The sequence below is a fragment of the Callithrix jacchus genome, chromosome 2 (assembly GCF_049354715.1).
Source record: "Callithrix jacchus isolate 240 chromosome 2, calJac240_pri, whole genome shotgun sequence".
NCBI classification, from domain to species: domain Eukaryota; kingdom Metazoa; phylum Chordata; class Mammalia; order Primates; family Cebidae; genus Callithrix; species Callithrix jacchus.
Window position 1 is genome coordinate 3,533,755 of NC_133503.1, and position 26,934 is coordinate 3,560,688.

A 26,934-nucleotide genomic window follows, 5' to 3' on the forward strand; every position below is an offset into this window, starting at 1 on the left:
TGGGTAACATGGCAAAGCACTGCCTCTACCAAAAAAAAAAAAAAAAAAAAAAGGCAAAAATTAGCCAGGCGTGTTGTCTGAGTGGTGGGAGTGTTGCTTGAGCTCAGGAAGTCAGGTCTACAGTGAGCCATGATCACACCACTGCACTCCAGCCTAGATGACAGACCCTGTCTCCAAAAAAAAAAAAAAAAAGGTTTAGTGATGTTTCTGCCACTTAGTGTTTTTTTTGATGGAGTAAGTCATGATTTCTTAATGTGAGTATCTTTATCTGTTACAATAGACGTAGTAGGTGGTCTTTAAAGTTTCTGCAGCTTAACGTTCTAGACTCTATTCTTCTTTTTTTTCTACTTCTTATTTTCTTCCTTCCTTTTTACCTCAGCCTCATATGCTATTTATAAATGGCTGGTGTCTTAGATCTAAATCCTGACCTTGGAGGGCTTTAACCTTGTAAAGGAGGTAAACAGTAAACTTGAGAGTTCTTTCTAATTAGATTTCCCTCTCCCTGCCAAGTCTTATTAAATAACTCTTACAGCTCTGAGGTAGATTACCGTCCGTCTTCTTTCCATTCCCACTGTGTTACCTCTTATTTATTTATTTATTTTTGAGACAGGATTTCACTCTGTTGCTCAGGCTGGAGTGCAGTGGTGTGATCTCGGCTCACTACAGCCTCTGCCTCCTGGTTCCAAGTAATTCTTGTGCCTCAGCCTCCTGAGTAGCTGTGATTACGGGCAAGCGCAACCATACCTCGCTACCCACTGTGTTACCTCTAGTCCTCTAATTGTAGTTCTTGGTCAGTATCTGTGTCTTCTGTTCTGTCTTCTCTCTGATCCAACCTAGAAATTGCCTCTCAAGTTGTTTTGTTTTTGTCTTGAAGACGGCGTCTCTCTCTGTTGCCCAGGCTGGAGTCCAGTGGTGTGATCCTGGCTTACTGCAACCTCCATCTCCCAGATTCATGCAATTCTCGTGTCTAAGCTTCCCGAATAGCTGAGATTACTGGTGTCTGCCACCACACCCAGCTAATTTTTGTAGTTTTAGTAGAGACAGCGTTTTGCTATGTTGGCCAGGCTGATCTCAAATTCCTGACCTCAGGTGATCCACCCACCTTGGCCTCCCAAAGTGCTGGGATTACAGGTATGAGCCACCACTCCTGGCTAAGGTTTTTTTTTTTTTTTAAATTATAGGGTAAAATTGATTTGGAAGGATTATAATGTTCTGTGAATCTTAAAATTTTAATAGATTTATGTAAACACCTCCATAATCAGAATACAGAACAGTTTCATTACCCCAAGAAACTTTCTTGAGCTAATTCCTTATATCATTCCCTACCCCTAGTTTCTAAATGGAATCATACAGTATGTAAACTTTTAAGATTGGCTGCTATGTTCTGAATCTTTGTGTCTCCCCCAGATTCATATGTTGAAATTGTAAACTGCCAGGTGATGCTACTAGAAGGTGAAGCCTTTGGGAGGTGATTAGTTCTTGAAAGTGGAACCCTCATAGTTGACATTAGAGCCCTTATAATAGACTGCAGAGAGCTAGCCAGTCTCCCCCTCCCAGCACGTGAGGACACAGGGAGAAGGTGCCTTCAGTGAACCACCGGACACCAACATCTGTTGACTTTTTGATCTTTAACTTGCCAGCCTCCTGAACCGTGAGAAATAAATTTACTTTTTATGACCTACCCAGTTTGTGGTATTTTGTTACTACAGCCAGAAGGAACTAAGATGCTGGCTTCTTTCAGCACAAAGCTTTTGAGATTCATCAGCATTGTTGGGTGTATTAATACTTGTCGTCGTCATTGTTTTCCTGGGTGACATTCTGTTGTATGGATGTACCATAGTTTATTTGTTCACCCATTGAAGGATATTTTAGTTGTCAATTTTTGTCATTACAAATAATGCTACTATAACTGTTTGTATACAGAATTTTGAGTAAATAGCAGTTTTTATTTCACTAGAGGAAATACCCAGGAGAGGGACTGCATGGTTGGATGGTCATTGTATGTATACATTTCTAAGAAACTGTAAAACTCTTTTCTGTAGTATCTGTACTATTTTGCATTCCACTAGGAATGTATGAGTTTGGTAGTTGCTCTGCATCCCTGCTACCACTTGGTATTGTTAGTACTTATGTTTTTTCTGAGGTGGAGTCTTGCTCTGTCACCCAGGCTGTAGCAGTGCTGTGCTCTTGGCTTGCTGTAGCTTCCGCCTCCCAGTATCAGATGATCCTCCCACCCCAGCCTACTGAGTAGCTGGGACCACAGGGATGTACCACCATGCCTGCCTTTTTTTTTTTTTTTTTTTTTTTTTTGGTAGAGACAGGGTTTTGCCATTTTGCCAGGCTGTGTCACTGTTTTTCATTTTAGTCATTCTAATAGGTTTGGGTGATATCTCATGGTGGTTTTAATTTGCATTTCTCTAATGACCGAACAGCATTCAACAAACTATTCATGTGCTTATTTGCCACCACGTCAGTAGCTGCAAGGGACCGGAGTTTTAAGTCTTCCCTATTTAAAGATACCAAATTTGTCTTGTTAGTTTCATGGATATTGGCCCAAGACATGAAATTCCTGGGTCAGGGGCAAAAGAGGAGGACCCAGGTCACAGGACATCAGCAGAAGCAGCTTCACGTCCACATGGACTAACTTTGCTGTCAGTTCCTTGTGGGCAATGTCACAAGTAGGAAATCCAAGCTCAGGGAACTCAAATCTCTTGAGGGGTGGCAATCAAACCTTTGATGTGAAGGGGGACATTATATTTACTGTACTGGACAACTAACGTGCTTGTCTTCTGCTATGGAAGGAGCTATCATCTTTGTCTTGTAAGGATGTTCAATATAAAAACACCCTTGACTGGGCGATACACAGCAAAGGCCTCTCATGGAAATGGGGGACACCAGTGTGTATATCTGCTTTACTAAAGTACCTGTTTAGGTTTTTTGCCCATTTCTAAATTGGATGGTTTGTTTTCTTACAACTGAATTTTGAGAGTGCTTTATACATTCTGGACATATGAGTTCTTTGCCAAATATGTGATTTGCAATATTTTCTCCCAAACTGTAGCTTGTCTTTTCATTTTATAAACAGTCATTCCCAGAGCAAAAGTTTTTTGTTTTGTTGCCAAGTTTGGGATACATACAGGTTCTGTGGGCTGTGACTTTAATGTCAGTTCATTGTTCAGAGCTTTTGTAGTGTTGCTTGCATCTGTTTCATGCATGTGCTGATCTGAGACCTGCAGAGTGGTCTCTCCCTTAGTTCCAATTTAAAAACCTTTGGTACTGAATAGCATCAGATCTATATGTATGCAGCCTAGGGGTGAGTGTAGATAATGCTTTCTTGAATTCTCCTCAGCAATTTTCCCCATACTTTTTCTTCCCTAGGAGTTCATATTTTCTTTCTTTTGTACAGAAAACTGCATTTAGTTACCCCACTCTGCCAAGTCCTTCCACCACTGCATGCACATTCGAGGCCAAGGATAGAGCGTGGGGAAAATCAATAGTTCTCCTGCTTCAGAGTTTGGCTCCTGTAGTCTCTCAGTTCAGCCATAGCTGCAGGCAAAGCACATGATTCCGGGGCACTGTGGCTCACGAGAAGGGGGAGATGGCAAATGGGGGGATTCCCATATTGTCTCTGACTGTTAGGACTTCCCTTTCTTGTGCCTGGAGCCCAAATTGGAGGAGCTTTCTCTGTGCTGTGGGGTCCATTTCCAGGTTGGCTTGGTGGTATTGGATGGGAGAACGTGGTACTCTCTTAGACAGCTGGGTGATACTTTGAATTCTGGTCTTCCCCACTTCTCCATTTTGCTTTTCAGAATCTTCAAAAGCAGTGCACAGTGCATTCTGTCCAGGGTCTGTGAGGTCTCTCTCCCCAGCAACTGCAGTCACTGTGCTGTTTTTCTTTGTTTTCATTTATGCCTGACTTCCTTCTCAGGGTTACCCCTGTGTCTGCATGCCTTCATGTTCAGCCAGAGATTGTTGTTTGTTCAGACAAAGATTCAGATTGGACTAAACATCTCAATCTTTAGTTAAGCTTCCACTTTGATCAACAGATCCTGGGCCTACACAGAGGAGATACTGGAGAACCCTGCAAAAATAAGAGCAAGGTTAGAGGGGACGGCTTGAGATTTGAGTGCATTCCTTGGCCCAGACATAGATGCATCACAAAAAGTAGAAGTTTTGTCCATCTTTACAGTTGCTTTTGCAGAAGAGGATTTATTTTCCTCCTCACTTGGTCGTGCTAGAAGACAGAACTCCACATCTCAAGTTTTATGTCTTAAGATAGAGATCTTAGCATGCTTTCCCCTTTACAGGAGCTTTTAGTGGTGTGACTTTGAATCCAGACTCTGTAGCCTGGATTTAAAAAGCCATCATGATCTGACTTCCCACCTAACTTCTTCAGTTTACCTTCTGTCTATACTACATCATTCATATTTTACATTTGCCTTCCTACTTCTGAGCGCTTTGTGAAGGGCATTCTTCCTGTCCAGAGTGTCCTCTGTCTTTATGTCATCTTTCTAAGACCCTTTTAACTCAAGTCTCCTTAAGGTCTATCACCAGCATCCCCAAGTGGTTTCTCCATCCTCCCTAAGTCAGCATTGGTATGTCTGCTGCTCCCCAACAGTTTCCTGATACTTTCTGTTTTTCCACATTTTTCAGTCTGTCTTTACTTACAATTAGGAGGCTCATGAGGGCAATGACTGTTCTATCACTTGCATCACCAGTAGCATCTAGCTCAATTCTTTGCACACAGTTGGCACTTAGTAAATGTTTGAGTTAAATTAATGATAAGATCCTCAAGATATAGGGCGTGAGTCCCTTGAATGAATGCTATCAAGTGCCGCTTTTTTTCTGTGCTTGTTTGGCAGTTTGTTTATGTGGAGAAGAATGAGCACAGGTGGTTCAGTTTGAGTGGATATTGTTGCATGACAATTTACCATATAGCTGTGAGGCTCTGAGTAAATGAGTTTAAATAGTAGACAGAGAAAAACTGACTTTGGAACTTAAGATATTATTTTAATTTTTTCTCTTCTCTGTTCTCTTTTTCTCTTTTCTTTCTAGACAAGGCCTCACTCTGTCACCCAGGCTGGTGTGCAGTGGTGTGATCATATCTCACTGCAGCCTCTAACTCCTGGGCTTAAACAGGCCTCTTATCTCAGCCTCCGGCGTAGCTGGGACTACAGGCATATACCATCACACCCCACTAATTTTGTTGTGTGTTTTGGGTTTTTTTTTTTGAGACAGAGTCTTGCTCTGCTGCCAGGCTGGAATGCCAGGCTGGAACGCAATCTCGGCTCACTGCAACCTCCGCCTCCCAGGTTCAAGTGATTCCCCTGCCTCAGCCTCCCGAGTAGCTGGGATTACAGGCACATACCACTATGACTGGGTAATTTTTTGTATTTTAGTAGAGATGGGGGTTTCTTCATGTTGGCAAGGATGGTCTTGATCTCCTGACCTGTGATTCACCCACCTTGGTCTCCGAAGGTGCTGAGATTACAGGAGTGAGCCACCGTGCCCGGCCACACCCAGGTAGTTTTTGTAACTTTTGTACAGATGGGGTCTTGCTGTGTTGCCCAGGCTGGTCCCGAACTCCTAGTCTCAAGTGATCCTCCTACCTTGACCTCCCAAAGTACTGGGATTATAGGCATGAGCCGCTATCCCCAGCCAGGGTTTGTTTGTTTTTCTATAGTAGCCATCCTAACAGGTGTGAAGTGATATCTCATTGTGGTTTTTATTTGCATTTCCCTGATGATTAGTGATGTTGAGCATTTTTTCACATTTGTTGACTGTTCATGTTTTCTTTGGAAAATTGATTATTGATGTCGTTTTCCCATGAGTTAGTCAGATTATTTGGGGTTGTTGTTGTTATTGAGTTGTGGGAATTCCTTTGTATTCTGGATATTAGCCCCTTATTAGATATGTGGTTTGCAGATGTGTCCTCCCATTCTGTGTTGTTCCTTTTCCTCTGTCAGCTGACTCTTGTGTTGTGCAGACATTTTAAAGTTTGATGTGATGTATTTGTTTGGTTTTGCTTTTGTTGCCTGTGCTTTTGGTATTGCATCCAGGAAGTCACTGCAAAGTCCAGTGTCAGGAAGCTTTCCCCTAAGTTTCCTCTAGGGGTTTTCTAGTTTCCTGCCTTTACATTCAGGTCTTTAATCCAATGTTAGCCCTTTTTTAATGGGTTCTTTGTATTTTGGGCAGAGAATAAGTCTTTCTTTAATATGTCTGTGTCAGTAATTTATTATATTTAACTTTTCTTTTTTCTCCCCTTTCCCTCCATCCCGCCTTCATTCCCTCCTTCCCTCTCTTACAGCTTGAAAATAATGGAATCATTCACTTTTTGTTCATAATTGCTCAGATTTGAGTTAGTAGAATGATAATTAATTTTCAACATCACTTTCTTGTTTGTTTATTGGTTAGCAGGAAGAAGATGAGCCTTAAGTCTGAACGCCGAGGAATTCATGTGGATCAGTCAGAGCTCCTGTGCAAGAAAGGATGTGGTTACTACGGCAACCCTGCCTGGCAGGGTTTCTGCTCCAAGTGCTGGAGGGAAGAGTACCACAAAGCCAGGCAGAAGCAGATTCAGGAGGACTGGGAGCTGGCGGAGCGGTAAAAGAACTTAACTAGAGGAGGTGGAACAGTGACCATTTAGATGGTGACATAGTCCTGTCACCATTCAGATACATTTTTCTCTTCTGCTTTGAGCTATCAGCAAATCAGTTTAATATTAAAGAAAAGGATTTTTTCCCCCTCTTCTTTTTAGTCAACATTTAATGAACAGCTTTCCGTAGCTTCTTCATTGTGTTTGTCTTAACTTCTGATTATCTTCTTTGGGTTGTATTTGTCTTAGTTCTCAAATTTAGACAATAAGTTCCTTGGAGTGGAAGAATGGGAATAGGCATATTTCGTGGTGAAGATTAAATGAGCTAATAAATGTGATGTACCCAGTGCAGGGCTTGCAAATGGCACTCATCAAGCATTATTTCCCTCATTCTTTTAATATAATATATTCAGCATGGCATCTAGCTCAGTGACAAAGTACAGTAGTAGAAATCTGTCGACTTGTACACATCACATAGTCCTCGCATTATAGAAATTTATCTTTTCCTTTAAAATGAGGTTAGTCAAAGGCAGTTTGTATTATCTGGAAATGCAGTGATGTTAAAAATTAAACAATGGGCCAGGCGCAGTGGCTCACACCTGTAATCCTAGCACTTTGGGAGGCTGAGGTGGGAGGATCACCTGAGGTCAGAAGTTCGAGACCAGCCTGACCAACATGGTGAAATCCCATCTCTACTAAAAGTATTTAAAAAATTAGCCAGGTTTGGTGGTGCGTGCTTGTAATTCCAACTACTTGGGAGGCTGAGGCAGGATAATTGCTCGAACCCAGGAATCGGAGGTTGCAGTGAGCCGAGATCGTGCCCCTGCACTCAGCCTGGGTGACAGAGTGAGACTCTTGTCTCAAAAAAAAAAAAAAAAAAGTTAAATGATGAGTTGGCTAGTGAGCATAGACACTAATAAAATGCCATGAATAATGTTAATTCTTTGCCAGAGCATTCTAGAAATTCTAAAACTGCTTCAACAGAAGAAAGTCAAATGGAACTCTGCCAACTCTTCTTGGTAGTTTTTTTTTTTTTCCATCCAGTCAGCCAATATTTATTGAGTGACTACTTTGCTGGCATCTGTGGCGAACTCAGAGAATTAGAAATTACATATTGCTTTCAGGGACTGTGGTCAAAAAGAGAAAATTTTAGCCCAGAACATGAATGATCTCCTCAGGCTTTCCACTGCATGCCTGATACTGTCAGTAGCAGATTCCGTTTGAGAAACAGAGTAGGGGCCACTAGGCATGAACTCCCTCAGCTTCCTTCCCTCTCCACATAAAAATGTACTAATATTTTTATAGTAACTTCTCGTCTGTCCCAGAGAAAGATGTCTCTCTCTTCCACCCTCAGACTTAACACCTGCACGTGTGATTTTTGTTTCTGTTTCTTACTGCTTTTAATTGTGACCCTGCTGAATCATTTGGAAAGCTTGTAAAAGCAGTGATTGCTGGACCTCACCCTTAGAGTCTCTGATTTTAGTCGCTTGGGAGTAAGACTAGAGAAATTGCACTTTTCATAAGTTGCCTGGTGATGCGGCGGCTGCTGTCCGGGGATCACACTTGCAGAACCAGTGTCTTATAGATTGTGCTGGAGGGTTTTTATTTTTATGTTTATTTTTTTGAGATGGAGTCTTGCTCGGTTGCCAGGCTGGAGTGCAGTGGCACGATCTCGGCTCACTGCAACGTCTGTCTCCTGGGTTCAAGCGATTCCCCTGCCTCTGCCTCCTGAGTAGCTGGCACTACAGATGCGCACCACCACACTTGGCTAATTTTTTGTATTTTAGTAGAGACAGGGGTCTCACCATGGCCAGGATAGTCTAGATCTCCTGACCTCGTGATTCACCCACCTCAGCCTCGCAAAGTGCTGGGATTACAGGTGTGAGCCACCGCGCCCAGCCAAGTTTTGTTAGTTTGTTTTTGAGACTGGGTCTTGCTCTGCCACCCAGGCTGGAGTGCAGTGATGCAGTCTCGACTCACTGCAACCTCTGCTTCCTGAGCTCAAGTGATCCTCCTGCTTCAGCCTCCCAAGTAGCTAGGACTACAGGAGCATGTCATCACTTCCGGCTAATTTTTGTATTTCACGTAGCGACAGGGTTTCACCGTATTGCCCAGGCTGGTCTCAAACTCCTGAGCTCAATTGATCTGGACGCCTTGGCCTCCCAAAGTGCTGGGATTACACGTGTGAACCACCACACCTGGCCTGTGTGTGGGAATTATTAAAGATGGTTCATATACAGCTAGCTAATCCAAAGCTAAATTTATTGCTTTTATTTTTTATTCTCCTCATTCTGAACATTTTTCTCCTAAGCCTTCTCCTGAGTCAATTAATGGCATCACTGTTTACCAAGTTAGCTACAAAACCTTGGTTTCATTCTGGATTTCTCTTTCGCCTCCCTTGCCACCTACAACTTGACCAAGAAGTGTTTGTTCCAACTCAGAAAAGTCTTTTGAATTTTACCTTTTCTACTCCTATTTTCCAGGTACTTATTTTCTTTTACTTAAACCTTTGTAGTATACTCTTACTTCTTGTCCCTGACTCTAATTTCTCTACCTTTCAAGTTGTTCACATAGCTACCCACATTATCTTTCTAAAGCACAGATCTGACAGTGAGAACTTCTTGGATTTACAGTCTTTCTTGCTTCCCCACCACATGATGAAATCCGGAAGAGTGGGCTTAGCAATCAAGATTCCTTTCCCTCTGTGGCTTCCTGTATATCCAGTATCGCAGTTCATTACACCCCCAGTGCTCTGGTACATTCAGCTCGTTGTGAGCAAACCGCAGGCTTGCACATTTGTAGTTCCTTCTTCCTGGAATGTCCTTTCGTTTAGAATCCTATTCATCCTTATTAGTTGCCACTGCAGTCCCAGTGACTTGGGGTGCTGAAGCATGGGAATTGCTTGAACTTGGGAGGCAGAGTTTGCAGGGAGCTGAGATCATGCCATTGCACTGTAGCCTGGGTGATGGAGTGACACTCTGTCTCCAGAAAAAAAAAGGATCCTATTCATACTGTAAGACCCTGCCCGATCACTGTTGTAAAGCCTTGTCAGACTCTTCCAGCAGATTGAGTTCTTCCCTGTGTTCTCATAGCACTCAGTTTTTACCCTCTGCTGTGGCAGCTGTCCTGTTATGTAGCAGTTGTTTACTTACCTTTTCCTCTGTTCACACCTTGAGCTTGTTAGGGAGAAGGACTGGACTTGATTTCTTCCATGTAACCCTACAGTAGTTGTCCAATGAGCATGAGAAGGTCTCATTTGAAATCTGTAGTGCGTGAAGGGCAGTCCATCCCATCCAGAAGCTGTCTGAGACTTCAGACTGATTTGGTATATTTGGTTTCCAGTTTTGAAATCTTTAGATCCTCCTGAATTAAGAGTAATAACCTTCAGATACAGAGAAACCTTGGAGAGTATCTAGATCATTCTAATTCTCCCTTGAATTGCAGACTCCAACGGGAGGAGGAAGAGGCCTTTGCCAGCAGTCAGAGCAGTCAAGGGGCCCAATCCCTCACATTCTCCAAGTTTGAAGAAAAGAAAACCAATGAGAAGACCCGCAAGGTTACCACAGTGAAGAAATTCTTCAGTGCGTCTTCCAGGGCCGGATCAAAGAAGGGTAATGCTGTGATGCTCGTTTTTTCTTGTCTTCCTGAGTGAGGCACAGAGTAGATGCACTATGGTCGTAGACTCAGCTTTGTAATTTCTGTCAACTTTCTGAGAACATCAGCTCAGATTTGAGATGGAAATTGGGTTTGAGGGTCAGACAATATATGAAACCAATTCTCTCTTTGATCGAAAGAAACTGTGTTTTAGAGAAATTTGTTTACTCCATAGGAGGAATAAAAAGAATTGAAATAGGCAGTTTTGTTTATGAAATTCATCCCCATCCAAATGACTATCCCTTTGGCTGTTTTGTTTTGTGTGCCCTTTTATTGGATCCTGGTTTGTTCTGTTGTATAATACCCTCACTGTACATAGCTTGTCAGAAATGGTGATTTCTAGGCTTAAAAGCCATCTGAGAGAGAGATTTTTTTTTGTCTAAGAGCTTATTTGAGAGACAACTTGTATCTTGAGGAAGTATATTGAGAACATACAGGAAAAGGCCCATGTTGGGCTCTTAGGGGAACAAAAGTAACCCATAGTAGCTATTTTCTAGTGCATGGAGTTTTGTGTAGATGATCATATTCACCCTGCTTCTTAAAATGCCATATAACCAGCAAGAGGATTGTCACTTAAGTTACAGTTTTTCTACCAGTGTGAGCAGACAAGCCAGTTGAAGTGGCCCAGCATGAAGCAGAAGAGTCTGTTGTAAGGCCTCAGTCTCTGAAAATTTATGTTGGTACTCAGAGTTATGTAGTCAATGTGAAATGGTCAGGGAGACTGATGCTGTCAGAAGACCTGTTCTCTGGGAGCCTCTCTCTTGTTCCCCAGTTCCTACCCTGGGGTAATTGTGATGAGGTCTCCACTGAAGGCAGGGGAATGAATCATAACAGTGTTACCCCTCAGGATCCTTGCCGGCCTTCTAGGTTTTATGACTTTTGCTGTTTCGTTTGTTTTATTAAAAGGAAATATTGCTTATAACCAAAAACACACTTCTCTTTAAGAAATGGATAGCAGACCTGATGTGGTGGCTCACGCCTATAATCTCAGCACTTTGAGAGGCCAAGACGGGTGGATCACCTGAGCTCAGAAGTTTGAGATCAGCCTGGGCAACATGGTGAAACCTCGTCTCTACAAAAAATACAAGAATTATTTGGGCACAGTGGCATGCGCCTGTAGTTTCAGCTACTCAGGAGGCTGAGGCAGGAGAATGACTTGAACCCAGGAGGCGGAGGTTGCGTGAGCCAAAATCATGCCATTGCACTCCAGCCTGGTGACAGCAAGACCCTGTCTCAAAAAAAAAAAAAAAAGAGAGAGAAAAGAAAAAAAATTAATTACTCTGGCCAGGCGTGGTGGCTCACGCCTGTAATCCAGGCACTTTGGAAACCAAGGTGGGCATATCACCTGAGGTTGGGAGTTCAAGACCAGCCTGGCCAACATGGTGAACCCCTGTCTTTAAAAAAAAAGAAAAAAGTGGGCTGGGCGTGGTGGCTCACGCCTGTAATCCCAGCACTTTGGGAGGCCGAGGAGGGTAGATCACCAGGTCAAGAGATTGAGACCATCCTGGTCAACATGGTGAAGCCCCATCTCTACTAAAAAAAGAAATACAAAAACTTAGCTGGGCATGGTGGCACGTGCCTGTAATCCCAGCTACTCAGGAGGCTGAGGCAGGAGAATTGCCTGAACCCAGGAGGCGGAGGTTGTGGTGAGCCAGGATCGCGCCATTGCACTCCAGCCTGGGTAACGGGCGAGACTCAGTCTCAAAAAAAAAAAAATACAAAAACTTAGCTGGGCATGGTGGCACGTGCCTGTAATCCCAGCTACTCAGGAGGCTGAGGCAGGAGAATTGCCTGAACCCAGGAGGCAGAGGTTGAGGTGAGCCGAGATCGCGCCATTGCACTCCAGCCTGGGGAACAAGAGCAAAACTCCATATCAAAAAAAAAAGTAAAGAATTGCAAAAAAAAAGATTAATTACTTAAAGGTAGTCAATTGATTACCTTTCATATGACAGATTTGAAGTTGTTTCTTGGTTGACTGACAATTGTACCAATTTGTCTCTACTAAAAAGCAGAAAAAAATTAGTACTTGCCAGAGATTAAATAAGAATGTGTTGGGCTCATGATTTATTTATTAGGAAGTGGAATAGCTGGGTGGTTGGTAAGGTGACTTTAGAGTCAGTCACTCCTGGTTTGAGTCCTAGCTTTGTCATTTGCCAGCTGTGTGACCCTCTCTGAGTCCTGTCCACACCGAGGGACAGTAATACCTATCAGAGACATGTGATGAGGATTAAATGACTTGATGTATGTAAAGAGCTTAGCACAGTGCCGGACGCACACGGTACATTTCCAGTAAGTGTTAGCTATTTTAAAATGCAAGTTACTCTTCTGATAGAATAATCTTGCAGGAGCTCAAGGGCATTTATTATGAAGATCATTCATTCCTATTTAGCTTAAAGTCTGTTTCCTGCTTTGGGAAAGTTTCATTAACCATGTGAATTTATGATGATATGTAGTGAAATTATAAGTATTTATAGCAGATGAAATAGTAAAAAAAAATGATAAAATTATCAGCTCTAATATCCTGTTTTCCAGATGACAACATGAAAGTCCATAAAAGTTAACTAATTTGCCCAAGGTCGTACAATGGGTTTGTGTATAATAATAACTCAGGTTTCCTAACTCCTGGTTCAGTGTTTTTCTATTACATCCCTTTATCAAATGTGTATACTTCAGGAACTCAGCTGATTTAATATATGTAATATTAAGTATATATATGGAATTAAGTTTCTGTTACTTAAGTACATAATTGTCTATTATATTCTCTGACTCTCCTGGGTTTTAAAAACCTGTGTCCTAAAAGCCTCTGTACAGTGTACATTATACTATGGAAAGAAGATTTACAATTTAGTGCAGAGTCTATACTTTAGAAAGAAACAATTCTGGAGCCAGGTGCAGTGGCTTGTACCTACATATAATCCCAGCTACTTGAAAGACTAAGGTAGGAGGATTACATGAACCTGGGAGTTAGTGACTGCGGTGAGCTATGGTTGTGCCACTGCACTCCAGCCTGGACAGCAGAGCAGAGTGAGATACCATCTCTAAAATAATTAATTAGTTAAAAAAAGAAACAATCCAAGTGACTTTTCATTTAAAAATATGTATGCAAAATGGTTTTTACCTTTGTTCTTTTCCCTCCATCCCCTGTCTTTTTGAGTGATAGATTTGTACTTTAGATTTTTTTGTTCTTTAGTTGTTTTTTGTCTGTAGAAAGCTTTTGGGGATAGACACCTTAAACTATTTCATAAATGCATGTTAGAAAAGAATATTCCATTGTATCTTTGTTTCACAGATCACCTAATATAAGTTAGTCAGGTAAATTTCGCATTTCACACTGATAATTTTTTTGGCCATTGTGTGTGGATAAGGTTAGCCTAAGTGCAGTTTTAATGTATTGGGTCTAGACTAGAAACAGACTTTTATATTCTGTATTCTTTATCTTCTTTAGTATGTGATGCTCTTGGTATTTTACTTGTTTCTATTAGCAGCGTAAAGGAAAGCTTTTATGCCAAACGTAGCAGCTTGGTAGCAGACAAAATACAAATAACTTTCTAAGGAATTTGAAGAATGTGTTCACATTCTGTTAGAGTTGTATACCCCTTCAGAGAAAGTGAATGGAATATCTTGACAGTAAAGACTCAGGTGAAGTGTTTTAGTCTCCACCGTAAGGGAGGGTGAGCTGTATAGAGGTGTAGCGGCTGGCCAAGCTGAGGTACTTGCTCATACATTCCAAAATGCCCTTTTCTTTAGAACTCCTCTAATCTTTTCATCCCAGGTAGAACCTTGTGTACCTCTTTCACAAACAGATCTGAAGACAGTGATCCTACAAAGACGCTTTTTTCTTTTTTAGTGTTAAATACCAATACCACCCATACCTTAGATTCTAAATAGTATTCATTAAAGTGAACCAGGGTTTCTTGGAGAAATGACTAATTCTGGGACTGGAGCAGGGAAAAAAGGGCCCCTTCTGTATTTTGGGGACATGTCAGAGGATCCAGAAGCCAGCTTAGAGGGGTTTCCACTGGCCAGGTCTGGGATAATTTGAGTGTCAAAATAAGGACAATAAGGCTGGGTGCAGTGGCTCACACTTGTAATCCCAGGATTTTGGGAGGATGAGGCAGGCGTTATCACCTGAGGTCGGGAGTTGGAGACTAGCCTGGCCAACATGACGAAACTCTGTCTCTACTAAAAATGCAAAATTAGTCTGGTGTGGAGGTACACACTTGTAATCCCAGCTACTTGGAGGCTGTTTCAGAAGAATTGCTTGAACCTGGGAGACGGAGGTTGCAGTGAGTCGAGATCGTGCCGCTGCACTCCAGCCTGGGCAATAAGAGTGAAACTCCATCTCAAAAAAAAAAAAAAAACGAGAGAGAGAGGTTGGGGAATGGAAGTCTTGCTAATCATGGTCTGCTTGCTATAACTGAAATATTAGCATTGTTTCTGTATTACAAACATAAGGTACATTCAGGTGCAATGGCTCATGCTTGTAATCCCAGAACTTTGGAGGCCAAGACCAGGAAGGTTTTTTGATCTCAGGAGTTGAAGACCAGCCTGGGCAATATAGTGAGACCCCCATCTCTTAAAAAACAAAAACTAAAAAATTAGCCAGTCTAGTGCCTGTAGGGTCAGCTACCCAGGAGGCTGAGGTGGAGGATCATTTGAACCTGGGAAGTTGAGGCTGCAGTGAGCTGTGATCATGTCACCACACTACAGTCTGAGTGACAGGGTGAGACTCTGATTCAAAAATACCAAACTACAAGGTGACTTTAAGTTGAAGACCAAGCACTTGCCATTTGAGCCCTACCTAGCCAAAACTATAAACTGTAATGTGGGTGAAGTTGTTCTTTTCCATATTTCCTCCCTCTTCACTTCTTTCATCTTACACACTGATTCCCTATTGACTGTTGAAACGTAACTCACCTCCTCCCTGCATACCAAACTCCTGAATTGTGTCTCACTTTCCACTCTCTAAGCCGAACTTGTAGCCTCTTAGTAGGGGTTGATTTTTAGGAATCTTAGAGAAAAACAACCAAGTGTTGATTTTAGTAACTTGTATGTTCATAACTAGTTAATTGAATTCATCCTCATTTACATTTTTAAAGGGGATTTTTTTTTTTTAAAGCAGAAGTGTCTCTTTGGAAAAGTATGTGTGTGAGGGAAGCATGTCGTAAGCAAAGCAATAAAGGAAATGAGTAGGGTTTTCCTGTCCTTGATTGTCCTACAGACCTCCCAAGTCAGAGGAATTGGCGTTCTTCTGAAGAGTCTTCAATCCTGTTTGACTTACTGAGGTAGTTGTAGCATAGTCAACAGCTCAGGCTTTGGATTTAAGCGCATAGACCTGGGTTCAAATTCCAGTCTTTGCTATGTAAATGACAGCAACATTATTCAAGTTACTTAACATATTCAAGCCTGAGCTTCCTCATTTGTAAATATCATGTGTACTGCCTGATAGACTTGTGAGGATTATACAAAGTAGCATTGTAAAAGTACTTAGTGTTGAATAGGCATTATCTATATGTAAGTTACTAACATATTATTATTTTGTCAGATGGAACATGTATTATGTTTTTATTGGGTTGAGTGTTTTATCAGTGTCAGGTAGGGCAAGTTGGTTGATAGCACTGTTCAAGTATTCTGTCTTTACTGACTTTTTAAAAATCACCTCTCTGTCAATTACTAAGTGAGGAATATTGTAATCTCCAAATATCATTGTGAATTTATTTCTCCTTTCAGTTCTATCAAATTTTGTTTTATGTGTTTTGAAGCTGTATGATTAGTATAAACATATTTAGTATTGCTGTATCTTCTTGAGGAATTAACCCCTTTTTTATTATGAGATACACCTCTTTGTTCTTGGTAATATGGTCCATGGTTCTTAAGTTTACTTTGTCTTAACATTGATTTAACAACTTAAGCTTTTTTTCATTGTTTCAGAGTATCCTTTTCCTTTCATTAGTTTTTAACATGTTTGTATCTTTATATTTAGTTAATTTCTTACAGACAGCATAAAGTGGGTTTTTGTTTTTTAATCTAATCTGGTAGTCTCTGACATTTAGTCAAACTGTTTATACCACTTATATTTGATGTGGTTTTTGATAAGGGAAGGTTTACCCCTGCCATCTCGCTCTTTATGTTTATCCCATCGTGTCTTAGTTCCTTTTAACTTCTTTTCTTGCCTACTTTATGACCACACCTTTGTCTCCACTCTCAGCTTGTTAGCTATAGCTCTTTGTTCTGTTTCATTTTGTTTTTGTTACTGGTTGTTCTGGAGTTTACAGAATACGTCTTTTTTTTTTTTCTTATGCTTTCCCTCTGGAGATACAGAATACATCTTTAACTTACCTTCAAATAGTATTATACCACTTTAAAGAAAAAAGAAAAATATGTAAATTAATAGTATTAACCACTTTACGTATAAGAATCTTAAACAGAATTCTTATAGTTCTTCCTCTCACCCTTTGCGTCATTGTTCTACATGTTACTTGGCGATTCTTTCTCTCATCTTGGGTAATTTCCTCATATGCGTGTGCCATACTCAGCCACACTCAAGGGAACCCTCTGCAGATACCTGGAGCTTCTTCTGCGCAGCCCTCTCCCCTCTGTAGCATTTGCATGATACTTTGCCATGCAAATTCTAGTCATATTGGCCTCCCTGAACTCCAAATGCTGTTTCCTCAATTCAGCAAGTCAGCTAGGCTCTGTTTGAGTGGCCACTCCCTGTGCCACTCAAACTTTAAAACTCTCCCAGCAATGAGCCGGGACTCTGGGACAGACTGGATTTCATTCCCTTCTTTCAAGAGTTAGTCTATTGTTTGCCTGTTGTCCAGTGTCTGAAAACCTTTAGTTTATATATTTGTCTGATCTTTCAGTTGTTAAGATAGTGGGGTAAACCTGATCCCATCATTACTAGAAGTGGAATTATCAGACAGAGAAGGATTCAATTCCAAATAATGAAGAAATTTTTCCTAATTATACAGATGTCAGCACAATCTTTGGTTTTCCATTTAGATAAAAAAATATTCTAGAAAAGATGTTGACTTTGTGGTTTTGAATTAGATTGTACCTGATTTATTTATGTCTTAAAAAAAAAAATAGGTAGTATGTCCAAATGGCTAAAACATAAAAGATATGGTCAGAAGTCTCTTTTCCACTTTGTCTCTCACCCATCTAGTTCCTAAGCACCACTGCTATCCTTCCCCCATTTTCAGTCTTCTGTTACTAGTTTCCTGTATATCCTTCTGTGCCTTTATACTGATTTATAAAAACATATATCCTTATACCACTACCCCCCATTTAACATAAAACACAGCACAGTGTACACACCTTCTTTATTTATTTAAGAGACAAGTTCTCACTCTGTCGCCTAGGCTGGAGTGCAGTGGGGTGATCGTAGCTCACTGCAGTGTCAGACTCCTGGGCTCAAGTGATCCTCCTGCCTCAGACCCCCCCAAAATAGCTGGCACTGTAGGCACACACCACCATGCCTGGCTAATGTTTTTACTTTTTGTAGAGACAGCATGTCACTATGTTGCTAATTTACTTGTTTTCTTCCAGTACATTTGTGAGCTCTTTCCATATTAGTACATAAGAAGGATACTTTGTAGTTTTAAAACTCTATGGTATTTTATTTTATGGATTAAAGGATAATTTAATTAGTTCCTCAGTGGTGGCCAGTTATTTCTAGTGTTTTGCTATTACAAGTAATGCTAAAATATACATATTTCATTTTGTACATGTAAGATTTCATCAGTAGAAAATTTGGGGGAAATACAAATGTTGGGATGGGTGCAGTGGCTTGTGCCTGTAGTTCCAGCACTTTAAGAGGTGGAGGTGGGCGGATCACCCGAGGTCAGGAGTTCAAGACCAGTCTGACCAGCATGATAAAACCCCATCTCTACTAAAAATACAAAAATTTGCTGGGTGTGGTGGCTCATGCCTGTAATCGCAGCTACTTGACTGAGGCAGGAGAAGTGCTTAAACCTGGGAGGTGGAGGTTTCAGTGAGCCGAGATCATGCCACTCCAGCCTGGGCGAAAGAGCAAGACTTCGTCTCAAAAATAAAATAAAGCATACTTTTTAAAAAAAGTATATTTCTTTTTAGGAAATTATTGGGATATGGGGAACTTAAATTCCTTATAAACATTAAAGAGTATAGTTCAAAATCAGAAGGCTTAGAATGTGATCAGAGACCAAGTGGTAGTTCATACTTTGAAAGCGCTTAACTGCCTCTTACAACATCCTTATCTCTCTTCTGTAAATGTCCAATTTTCCTTTGAGTGTATTTATTTGAAGAGGGGAAAGAATTGTGTGTCCAGCTGATCAGATAGTGTACTATGTGTTTCTCTTTCATCTTCATTGATGCTGTGTTGTGTTCATCATGCTGTTAGTGCTCTGGGTGCGTTCTTTCACTTTGATCCCCAGCTAAACGGTGGGTAAATAATTGTGAGTCTCCACAAAAGCACATTAACCTTTGCCTTTTTGTCAAGTAAAATGGGATTTGGAAAGGTTGTCTAACATTTATAAGTCTTCTAACATTTCAGTGCTTCTGTTGATTGTTATTCTATTTGTTGACTAGTTTTATAAACTCAAGCAGTCTTTGTGAAGGTTGCTCAAAACAGTGGTGCCATTTCAGTGTTCATGATTGAATATATAGATCACAAAGCATCATGTATCTTGGCAAAGAAATAATAATAGAACAACATTCATTTCAGTAGGAGTATCTTTTAGGGTATGTAGTTTTGTGTACTCATGCTAGATTTTACTTAGAAAACAGATTTAGTTTACTTGAAGGAAGGTTGTCCAACCATTCAAACATAAAATGATTTAAATTCAAGTTTAACTTTGATTAAATGTAATTTAAATAAACTTAAGTTACATACGTAAACTAATTCCATGCATGGATCTTTTATGTAATGAAACTTACTATGTTTAATTTTCCCAGCAGAAATTCAGGAAGCAAAAGCTCCCAGTCCTTCCATAAACCGGCAAACCAGCATTGAAACGGATAGAGTGTCTAAGGAGTTCATAGAATTTCTCAAGACCTTCCACAAGACAGGCCAAGAAATCTATAAACAGACCAAGCTGTTTTTGGAAGGAATGCATTACAAAAGGGTAGGTTGAGAATAACCACTTAGAAACATAAAGTTTTGGTTTTAGGAAAGGTCTTAGAGATAACATAGTGCAACCTTTTCATTTTACACCTGAGAAAATCAAGACCGAGAGATGTTAAATTACTTACCTAAGAAAAGCCTCTGAACCAAGCAAAAACCCAACTTTCAGGCTAGTACTTTTCCCCTGCAACTCAGTGGCATTTGGATCAGCTTTGTGTGGAAATTCTGACCTTGCAGCCACTTGAATTATGTGCTTTAGTAGCAGGCCTTCCTAACTTGTGACCTTGTAAATAGTATAAACTGCCATAGTAGACCTTTAACCCTGTGCAGCAATTATTAGCCAGTGGCAATAATTTCAACGGTTGTTGTTGTTGCATTCTGTTTTGTTTTTTGTATTTTGATTTTGAATTTTTCTCATTCGGTTAGAGAAAGGAAAGTTAGAGTTTAGACATTGAAAGGAACTTTACTGTAAACTATCAAGTTTCAGTCCCTTTATTTTATACATGAGGAAGTTGAGAGCCAAAGAGGATAAGTGACTTGTCCAAGGTTACACGGCTAGATTTTGCCAGTGTCAGGTAGAACTTACGACTTCCACACCTGTTTCTTTTACCCTTAATTTCTCACCCATAATTTCAGTGGCAGTAATTCGTAAGACTGCCTGTAAAGGAATGCATTTTGTAAATAGGGATTAATTCTGTTGTAACATTCTGTAACCATTAAGCTCAGAATTAGCTCTAAAATTTCCTTCTGTGAAGTAAGGAAGTGTTAAAAAGAAAAAGGAAATTAGAAAAGCAGCAGGGTGTTTAACTTTAGTTATATTCTAGCTATGGTCAGAAATCACAGTGGACTGTGTCAAAATAATTTTTAAACACTGAACTATATAATAGTAAGCAGTGGACTTGTGTTGAAATAATTTTTAAACACTGAATTCAGTTTGTAAAGGAGAAAAGTTGCTTTCTCACCTTTCTGAAGTATGATTAGACTGTGTAAATAAGTAGCTCTCTTTAGGTATTTTTTCTCTCTAGAGTAAAATGTTTAGAGTTAAAACAAGTGGGCTGTCATTGATTTTTTTTTTTTTTTTAAATTAGGATCCATGATATCCTTATTATGGAAAAACTCAGAGTTCATGTGACACACCTTTCATTTTAATGAGATCTAAAAATTGAGGCTTCGTATTTTTTTCTTGACCACACATGAAATGTTCATAGGATATCTATACTAAGTTAGCATATGTATACTCTAGTATATATAGCATATATGCTGATTAATAATATGTTTTAGAAAATTGTTCAACTCAGATTTGATGTTTTCTTTTGCTCAGAAGTGTGATGTGTTCTTGTTCTGTAATAATTAAGTAGACTTCTAAATGAGTATACTAAAGAGGTAATAACGGGTACAAATATCACCATGCCTATTTGTAAGACATCACTAGTTTATTCAGAGACCTGGATATGGCCTCAGATTTCTCCTGTGTTAAGAGCCACTAAGCCACCTATTTTCCATTTCTACACTACGTGTTTCATGGCTAGGTGGCCAAATCCTGCGCATGTGTCTTAGTGTCTACATGACGTCTGCACATATCTGATATGAAAAAGGTGTTTTTTAAACCGAATGTCCCTAGAGAAGCCCTTTTGACCTTTGGCTGCAACTTACTGTCCTTTCAAATAAATAAACAGTCTTTACACCTGAACTAACCTAACTAGCTTCACATCACTAATCATGTAAATGTCTTGGGGAAGTTCCTCTGAAGTTGTGAAGAACAGATTAGTATAAAATAGCCTTTGTACTCAGTTAATCAAAACTGCTCAAAAACTTTAAATGACTGTGATTCCCACCAACTAAACTTTCTAGATCGTATCCTAAGGGCCTATGCAATATGAAAATTCATTCTTACCTGTTTAAAAACTGTCTAGTCGGCATTGCCGTAAGCAGAGGATTGTTCCTACTGCATCCCACCAGTATTACTCTTCCTAAAATTTCTGAGATCCGGAAGAGTGATCCACTCTTGCCCACATTTTCCCAGCATCATTTCTGTTTTCTCAATTCTAGTATATGCCTGTGGTGAGCAGCCTTTGCAGCGTAATGTCAAGTCTAGAAAATTAAATCTTTTCCAAACTGCATTAAATTTTTAAGACATTTTATCTTTATCAAGAAACACTTTATCTACACTTAGATGTTTTTTGTTTTTAGAATTTAAATTTCAACACCTACTTAATTTTCATACCCACTGCAGTATTGCAGGTTAATACTTTACTATACAATCCATTTCTTTCTTTCTTTCCTTTCCTTCATTTCTTTTTTTGAAGCTGGGTGTGGCTGTGTCTTCTAGACTGGAGCACAATGGCACAGTCACTGCTCACTGCAGCCTTGAACTCCCAGACTCAAGTGATCCTCCTACCTTAGTCTCCTGGGTAGCTGGGACTATAGGTGCATACCACCATGTCTGGCTGAGTTTTTTATTTTTTGTAGCAATGGGGTCTCCCTTTGTTGCCCAGGCTGGACTTGAACTCCTGAATTCAAGTGATCCTCCGAACTTGGCCTCCCAAAGAGCTGGGATTACAGGTGTGAGCCACCGCACCCAGTGCTATTCAGCAAATAGTATTGTTTGTGAGCGCTTTTCTTAAGCTTGTCTATTTTGCTCTTTTTTCTTTCTTACTGTTTTTACTAGCTACTTAATATTAAAGCATGTATATTCTTATAGTACTTCTATACGCTCTTTAAAACAAGATGTTTCTATTGCAAATAAGACAGGTAGCTATGTCATTAAGACAAAATCCTTTTATGTTGAACATACAATTGTCATCAGCTACTTTTCTGTTCTAATCATCATAGCAAGAATTTAAATTGTTGAGACAAATTAATAAAGCTTAATTTTAAAATCTTAATCTGTACAACATCACTTGAATTTTTTTTTTTTTGAGATTAGAGTCTTGCTCTGTGTCCCAGGCTTGAGTGCTGCAGTGGCGTGATCTCAGCTCACTGCAACTTCCACCCTCTAGGGCCACGTGGTACTCCTGCCTCTGCCTCCCGAGTAGCTGGGATTACACGCATGTGCCCACATGCCCAGCCAATTTCTGCATTTTGGTTTTTTTTAAGTGGAAATGGGATTTCACTATGTTGGTCAGGCTGGTCTTGAAGTCCTGACCTCAAGTGATCCGCCCGCCTCAGCCTCCCAAAGTTCTGGGATTACAGGAGTGAGCTACCATGCCCTACCTGATTTTTTTTTTTTTTTTTGAGATAGAGTCTTGCTCTGTTGCCCAGGCTGTAGTTCAGTGGCACCATCTTGGCTCACTGCAACCTCTGCCTCCTGGGTTCAAGCAGTTCTTATGCCTCAGCCTCCCAAATAGCTGGGATTACAAGTGTGTACCACCATGCCCAGCTAATTTTTTGTATGTTTAGTAGAGATGGGGTTTGGCTGTGTTGGTCAGGCTGGTCATGAACTCCTAGCCTCATGTGATCCGCCCATCGGCGTCCCAAAGTGCTGGGATTACAGGATTGAGCCACCAGGCCTGGCCTAACTTGAATTTAAGAACCTCACCTTAAGAACCAAGCTTCTTGCAGGTCTGAGAGTGATCATGATTCAGGGATATATATGGTCACTCATGAAATGAAGAACATACAACTCTTTGTCTTCTAGACAGAGCTTTATGTGGCGAGGGCAATTTTAAAACATTATGTAGACCCAATTAAATGTTAACCTTTTCCATCATGACTAGAAAACCGTATTACCCAACTGAATGAGGACTGTGGCTTTTTAAATAACTTTTTACAGTGAATTATTTATATGAAAACATTTTCACAGCACATCTTTGGACTATAATTAAATAAAAGTAAATAAAACTTATGGGAAAACTCTTGCTGCTCAAACTATTTAAATCCTGCCCTTGCAAAGTGTTAATAATCCCTCAGATACATTTTTTCCTATTATGAAAGTGTAGCTTGTTCTACTGTTAAAGGGGGCAGGCTTTACTTTTTCAAAATACTGACCCTTTATTTTGCTGGATATTGCATTAATGCTTTTTTTCTTTTTTTTGAGACAGTCTCATTCCATCACCTAGGCTGGAGTGCAGTGGCATGATACCTGCTCACTGCAACCTCCACCTCCCTGGTTCAAGCAGTTCCCTTGCCTCAGCCTCCCAAGTAGCTGGGATTATAGGCACATGCCATTATGCCTGGCTAATTTTTTCGCATTCTTAGTAGAGATGGGGTTTCGCCATGTTAGTCAGGCTGGTCTCGAACGCCTGACCTCATGATCCACCCACCTCAGCCTCCCAAAGTGCTGGGATTACAAGAATGAACCACCATGCCTGGCCGCATTAATGCTTTTTAGTAAACTCATTTCTTTTGGTTTCTCAATTTAGTTATTTTTATTTTTGTTAATCCCTTAATACTCCATTCATGGCAATCAATTCAGTTTCTAAAAGATTTCTTAATAGTCATTCTGATAAGCTCTTTTTTCTAAGGAAGCAGTTAAATACAACATAATACCTTTTGTTTCTTTCATTGTTCTTTTTCTAGCCAGTCCTGTAAAATTCTGAGACTGATTATAGTATATGGACTTAAAACTTTGTACCTAAATGAGGAGAAAAAATAATATAGTTTTTAAGACATGGCTATATCTTCATTCTCATGATCTTTCCCAGAATAAGTAGAAAGATAAGTGCCCTCCTATCCCTTAAAATGACTCCACTGTTCTAAACTATGTATTTGTGCAAGGAGTAGTTTGCCCTGCTATGTAATTACTTTCAAAAGAGCAGAAGTATGTATCAAAACAAAGAAATTTTAACCAGCAAATAGGCTTTAATTATTGTGAGAACTTCAATAGGGGTAACCAGGGCCCAGCTTTAAAATTAGAAGCAGTGAGGATGAGAAGTGAGGCAGTGGGAAGAGTTCCAAGCTGTCAGAATCTATAAGTCATAAGGAACAAAAGTAGATAAAAGATGTGTTTGATAATTATGTTGAAGGACATGAATGAATAAAAATATTTAAAAATGCGTCACGGAAGCATATAGTGATAGGCGAGGGGAAACTTAAAACATCATCTCAAGGCAGCCATGATAGCTCCGTGTGTGATGCTGGTGCCACGCAGTCTCCCGGTGTTGGCATTGTCTTCAGGCCTTCTCAGTTCTGCACGCAGCTGCAAAACAAAAGAACAGTTGGCAGCACTTGGAAGAGGATGTGGATCCAAACCAAATGGAGGACAGATACTCCCTCTACAGACAAGATATTCATGGAAGAAGTCAAGTTAGAAAAGAGCCGAAGGAGGCTGGGGAATAAGATAAAAAAGCATTGGAAGAAACTGAGAGCTCGCAGCACAGCAGCCAAAAATTGGTGGAGGAGGTAAAAATGTATAGCATTCAGGGCTTCTACAAGGACTTGTTAGAGGTTGCTGAGGTTTTGAAGAAGGCAACACAGTGTGTTTCAAAAGAAGAAATTAAAGACAATAACCCTCACCTGAAGAAACTCTGTGAGACTCTCACAGTAAGTGAAGTCCAGATTCAGGAAGTATTCAGGAAGCACTGCCAAGCTGAACCCTGTCAGAGCCAAGTTCCACCCTTACGAGCATGACGTCTTTTTTTCCTCTTTCTTCACATCCGACAGGCAATATGCCAGTGTCGTAACAAGGCTTGAGGGAGGCTTACCCCACACGTGAAAACCCAGCAGTCACACTTATGAACCACAGAAACACCTAGCGTGAGGTCATGTTCCACATGCTCGTTTAGGGGAAAGGGCTGAGCACAGTGGTTCGAGTTACTAAAGTGAGGTTCAAGCTGCGTGGGCAGCCCCTGAGATCCGCCCATGTTGTAGTGGTGAAGGAGGCTTAGCTGCCTCTTACAAGACTTTTTTCTATTTAAGTTACTTGTCATAATTCATGAAAAGCTAGTTCATCTTTTCTCATCTGTGAATACTTTGACCTTCCCAAGCCTGTTGGAAAGCTGAAGTAACCAGTAGGTAAACAGAAAAGTGAGCTTATCTCACAGTTACATTAATGAACTCCTATTCAGGAATGTGTTCCCTGATTTTTAGTACCACGTGGGTAATAACTCCACACACTTAGTAAAGAAGGCCACCAGGACACTGCGGGTCCTCTAGAGTTTCATGAATAACGCTGCATCTGCTCAGACCCTAGTGACATCAGAGTATTTTAAAGGAACAGAATGTCCTTGGGAGTTCTGCTCTTTGGCAGTCTGGACGCTGCTGTCTGCCCTTTGTGTCTCTGTGCAGGCTGTAGCGTGGAGGTAACTGGGTTACTCGGCCCACTGCACTTGTCATTCAGGAAAGAAACATTCTTAACGCTAAAAACAATTTTATGGTGACCTTTTGAAGAAGACGTGAGTTCCTTAGACACTGTCTAGCTGCTAAAAATGATGGGTTTCTGGCTTTTCCTTTTTTGAGTTGCAAAATGAGCATACGTACCATAACAGTTCCCACTACCTTCATTTTGCCAGTAAATGAATTTGACAAAGTCAGTTACTTTTGCCCTGTTTTCTTCATCTAAATGTGGAAATGTTTAAATCTGTGTTTTACTAGTTACTAATGACCTCAAGATATATTCCCTGGTGACGTGGACTTTCTCAGAATATGAAGACTGCATGCTTGGCACACTTTAAATGTCAATGTTTCGTTTTTAAAGAGGATTCAAACCCTAATATGTTTCTTTTCCTTTAAAAAATTACTGAAGACAGCACAGTTCGTAATACATAAAAATACGGACATCAAAGCTAAAACCTGTAGATTAAACAGTTAACAGCAGTACAGACAAAAGTTAATGAATCCAGAAAGTAGATCATAGCTATTCAAATTCTAATGATGGGAGTTCTTGATGAAATGCACAGAAAACAGAGTTAAGGAAAATAGTCAAAAGTTTTCAAAACTGGAGATGGAAACAAAGATGTCAGCCAGGCTGTTAAGAAAGTACACAGAGTGCCTCTCAGCATAATATTCAAAGAAAGATATCCACTTGTCAGTGTTTTCATCACAAAGAAAAAAATTATTTTAGAAAAGTAAAATGACAGTTTTTCTCCGATGATATAGAAAAGATGATTCCATACAATGATTAGAGAATATTTGAGGATAGGGTTTACTTTCACTACTGTCTTTTTTTTCTTGGAAAACTATGACAAACTTTTTGGAGTTTTGTAGAACCTAAAAGAACTTACCAACACAAACCTGCTCTCACTTTGCTCCTTTGTCAAATACTGTGAGGGGTCTGAGAGGTACCGTATTTGCAGGCTAACAAATTCACCTGCCACAGTATACCAGCAAAAGACACAAGTCTCCTGGGTCAGAGACAAAGGCCGGTTCCTTACAGCAGTAGCAGTAGCCAGAGCATTTGCATTTGTGCTTATCCCCTGAGTGTCTCTTCCTATGGGATGATGCAGAGAAGACCAGGGAAAGCCTGTGCATGCAGTGAGTTGCATTAGACGAGAGGAAGTTTGGACTTAGGGATCCATATTATACTAGAGAGTAAGCAGTCTACCGTTTTTTCTTGAAGGAGGTACTCTCTCTGTCTCCCAAAGCTATTTGCTATACAGATATCCTTGCAAAACAAGGCAGTCATTGCCTCTGCTCACAGATA

General features: G+C 40.3%; 1 protein-coding gene and 1 pseudogene across 19 annotated transcripts in view; one reads left to right on the top strand and one right to left on the bottom strand.

Moving 5' to 3' along the window:
- The window catches only part of RABGEF1 (RAB guanine nucleotide exchange factor 1), a 71,500-nt gene that overhangs the window by 22,223 nt on the left and 22,343 nt on the right, over positions 1–26,934 (top strand). For 3 of the 19 annotated variants that reach the window (XM_078353937.1, XM_078353933.1, XM_078353913.1), the window contains 3 exons: positions 6,415–6,603; positions 10,040–10,206; positions 19,187–19,356. In XM_078353937.1, the coding sequence (XP_078210063.1) occupies positions 6,425–6,603; positions 10,040–10,206; positions 19,187–19,356 (516 nt within the window). In that variant the 5' untranslated portion in view covers positions 6,415–6,424. The remainder of the gene's footprint in view (positions 1–6,414; positions 6,604–10,039; positions 10,207–19,186; positions 19,357–26,934) is intronic. The other 16 variants (XM_078353953.1, XM_078353950.1, XM_078353918.1 and 13 more) reach the window with 8 other exon arrangements.
- On the bottom strand, positions 24,947–25,044 carry LOC118151997 (small nucleolar RNA U13; annotated as a pseudogene).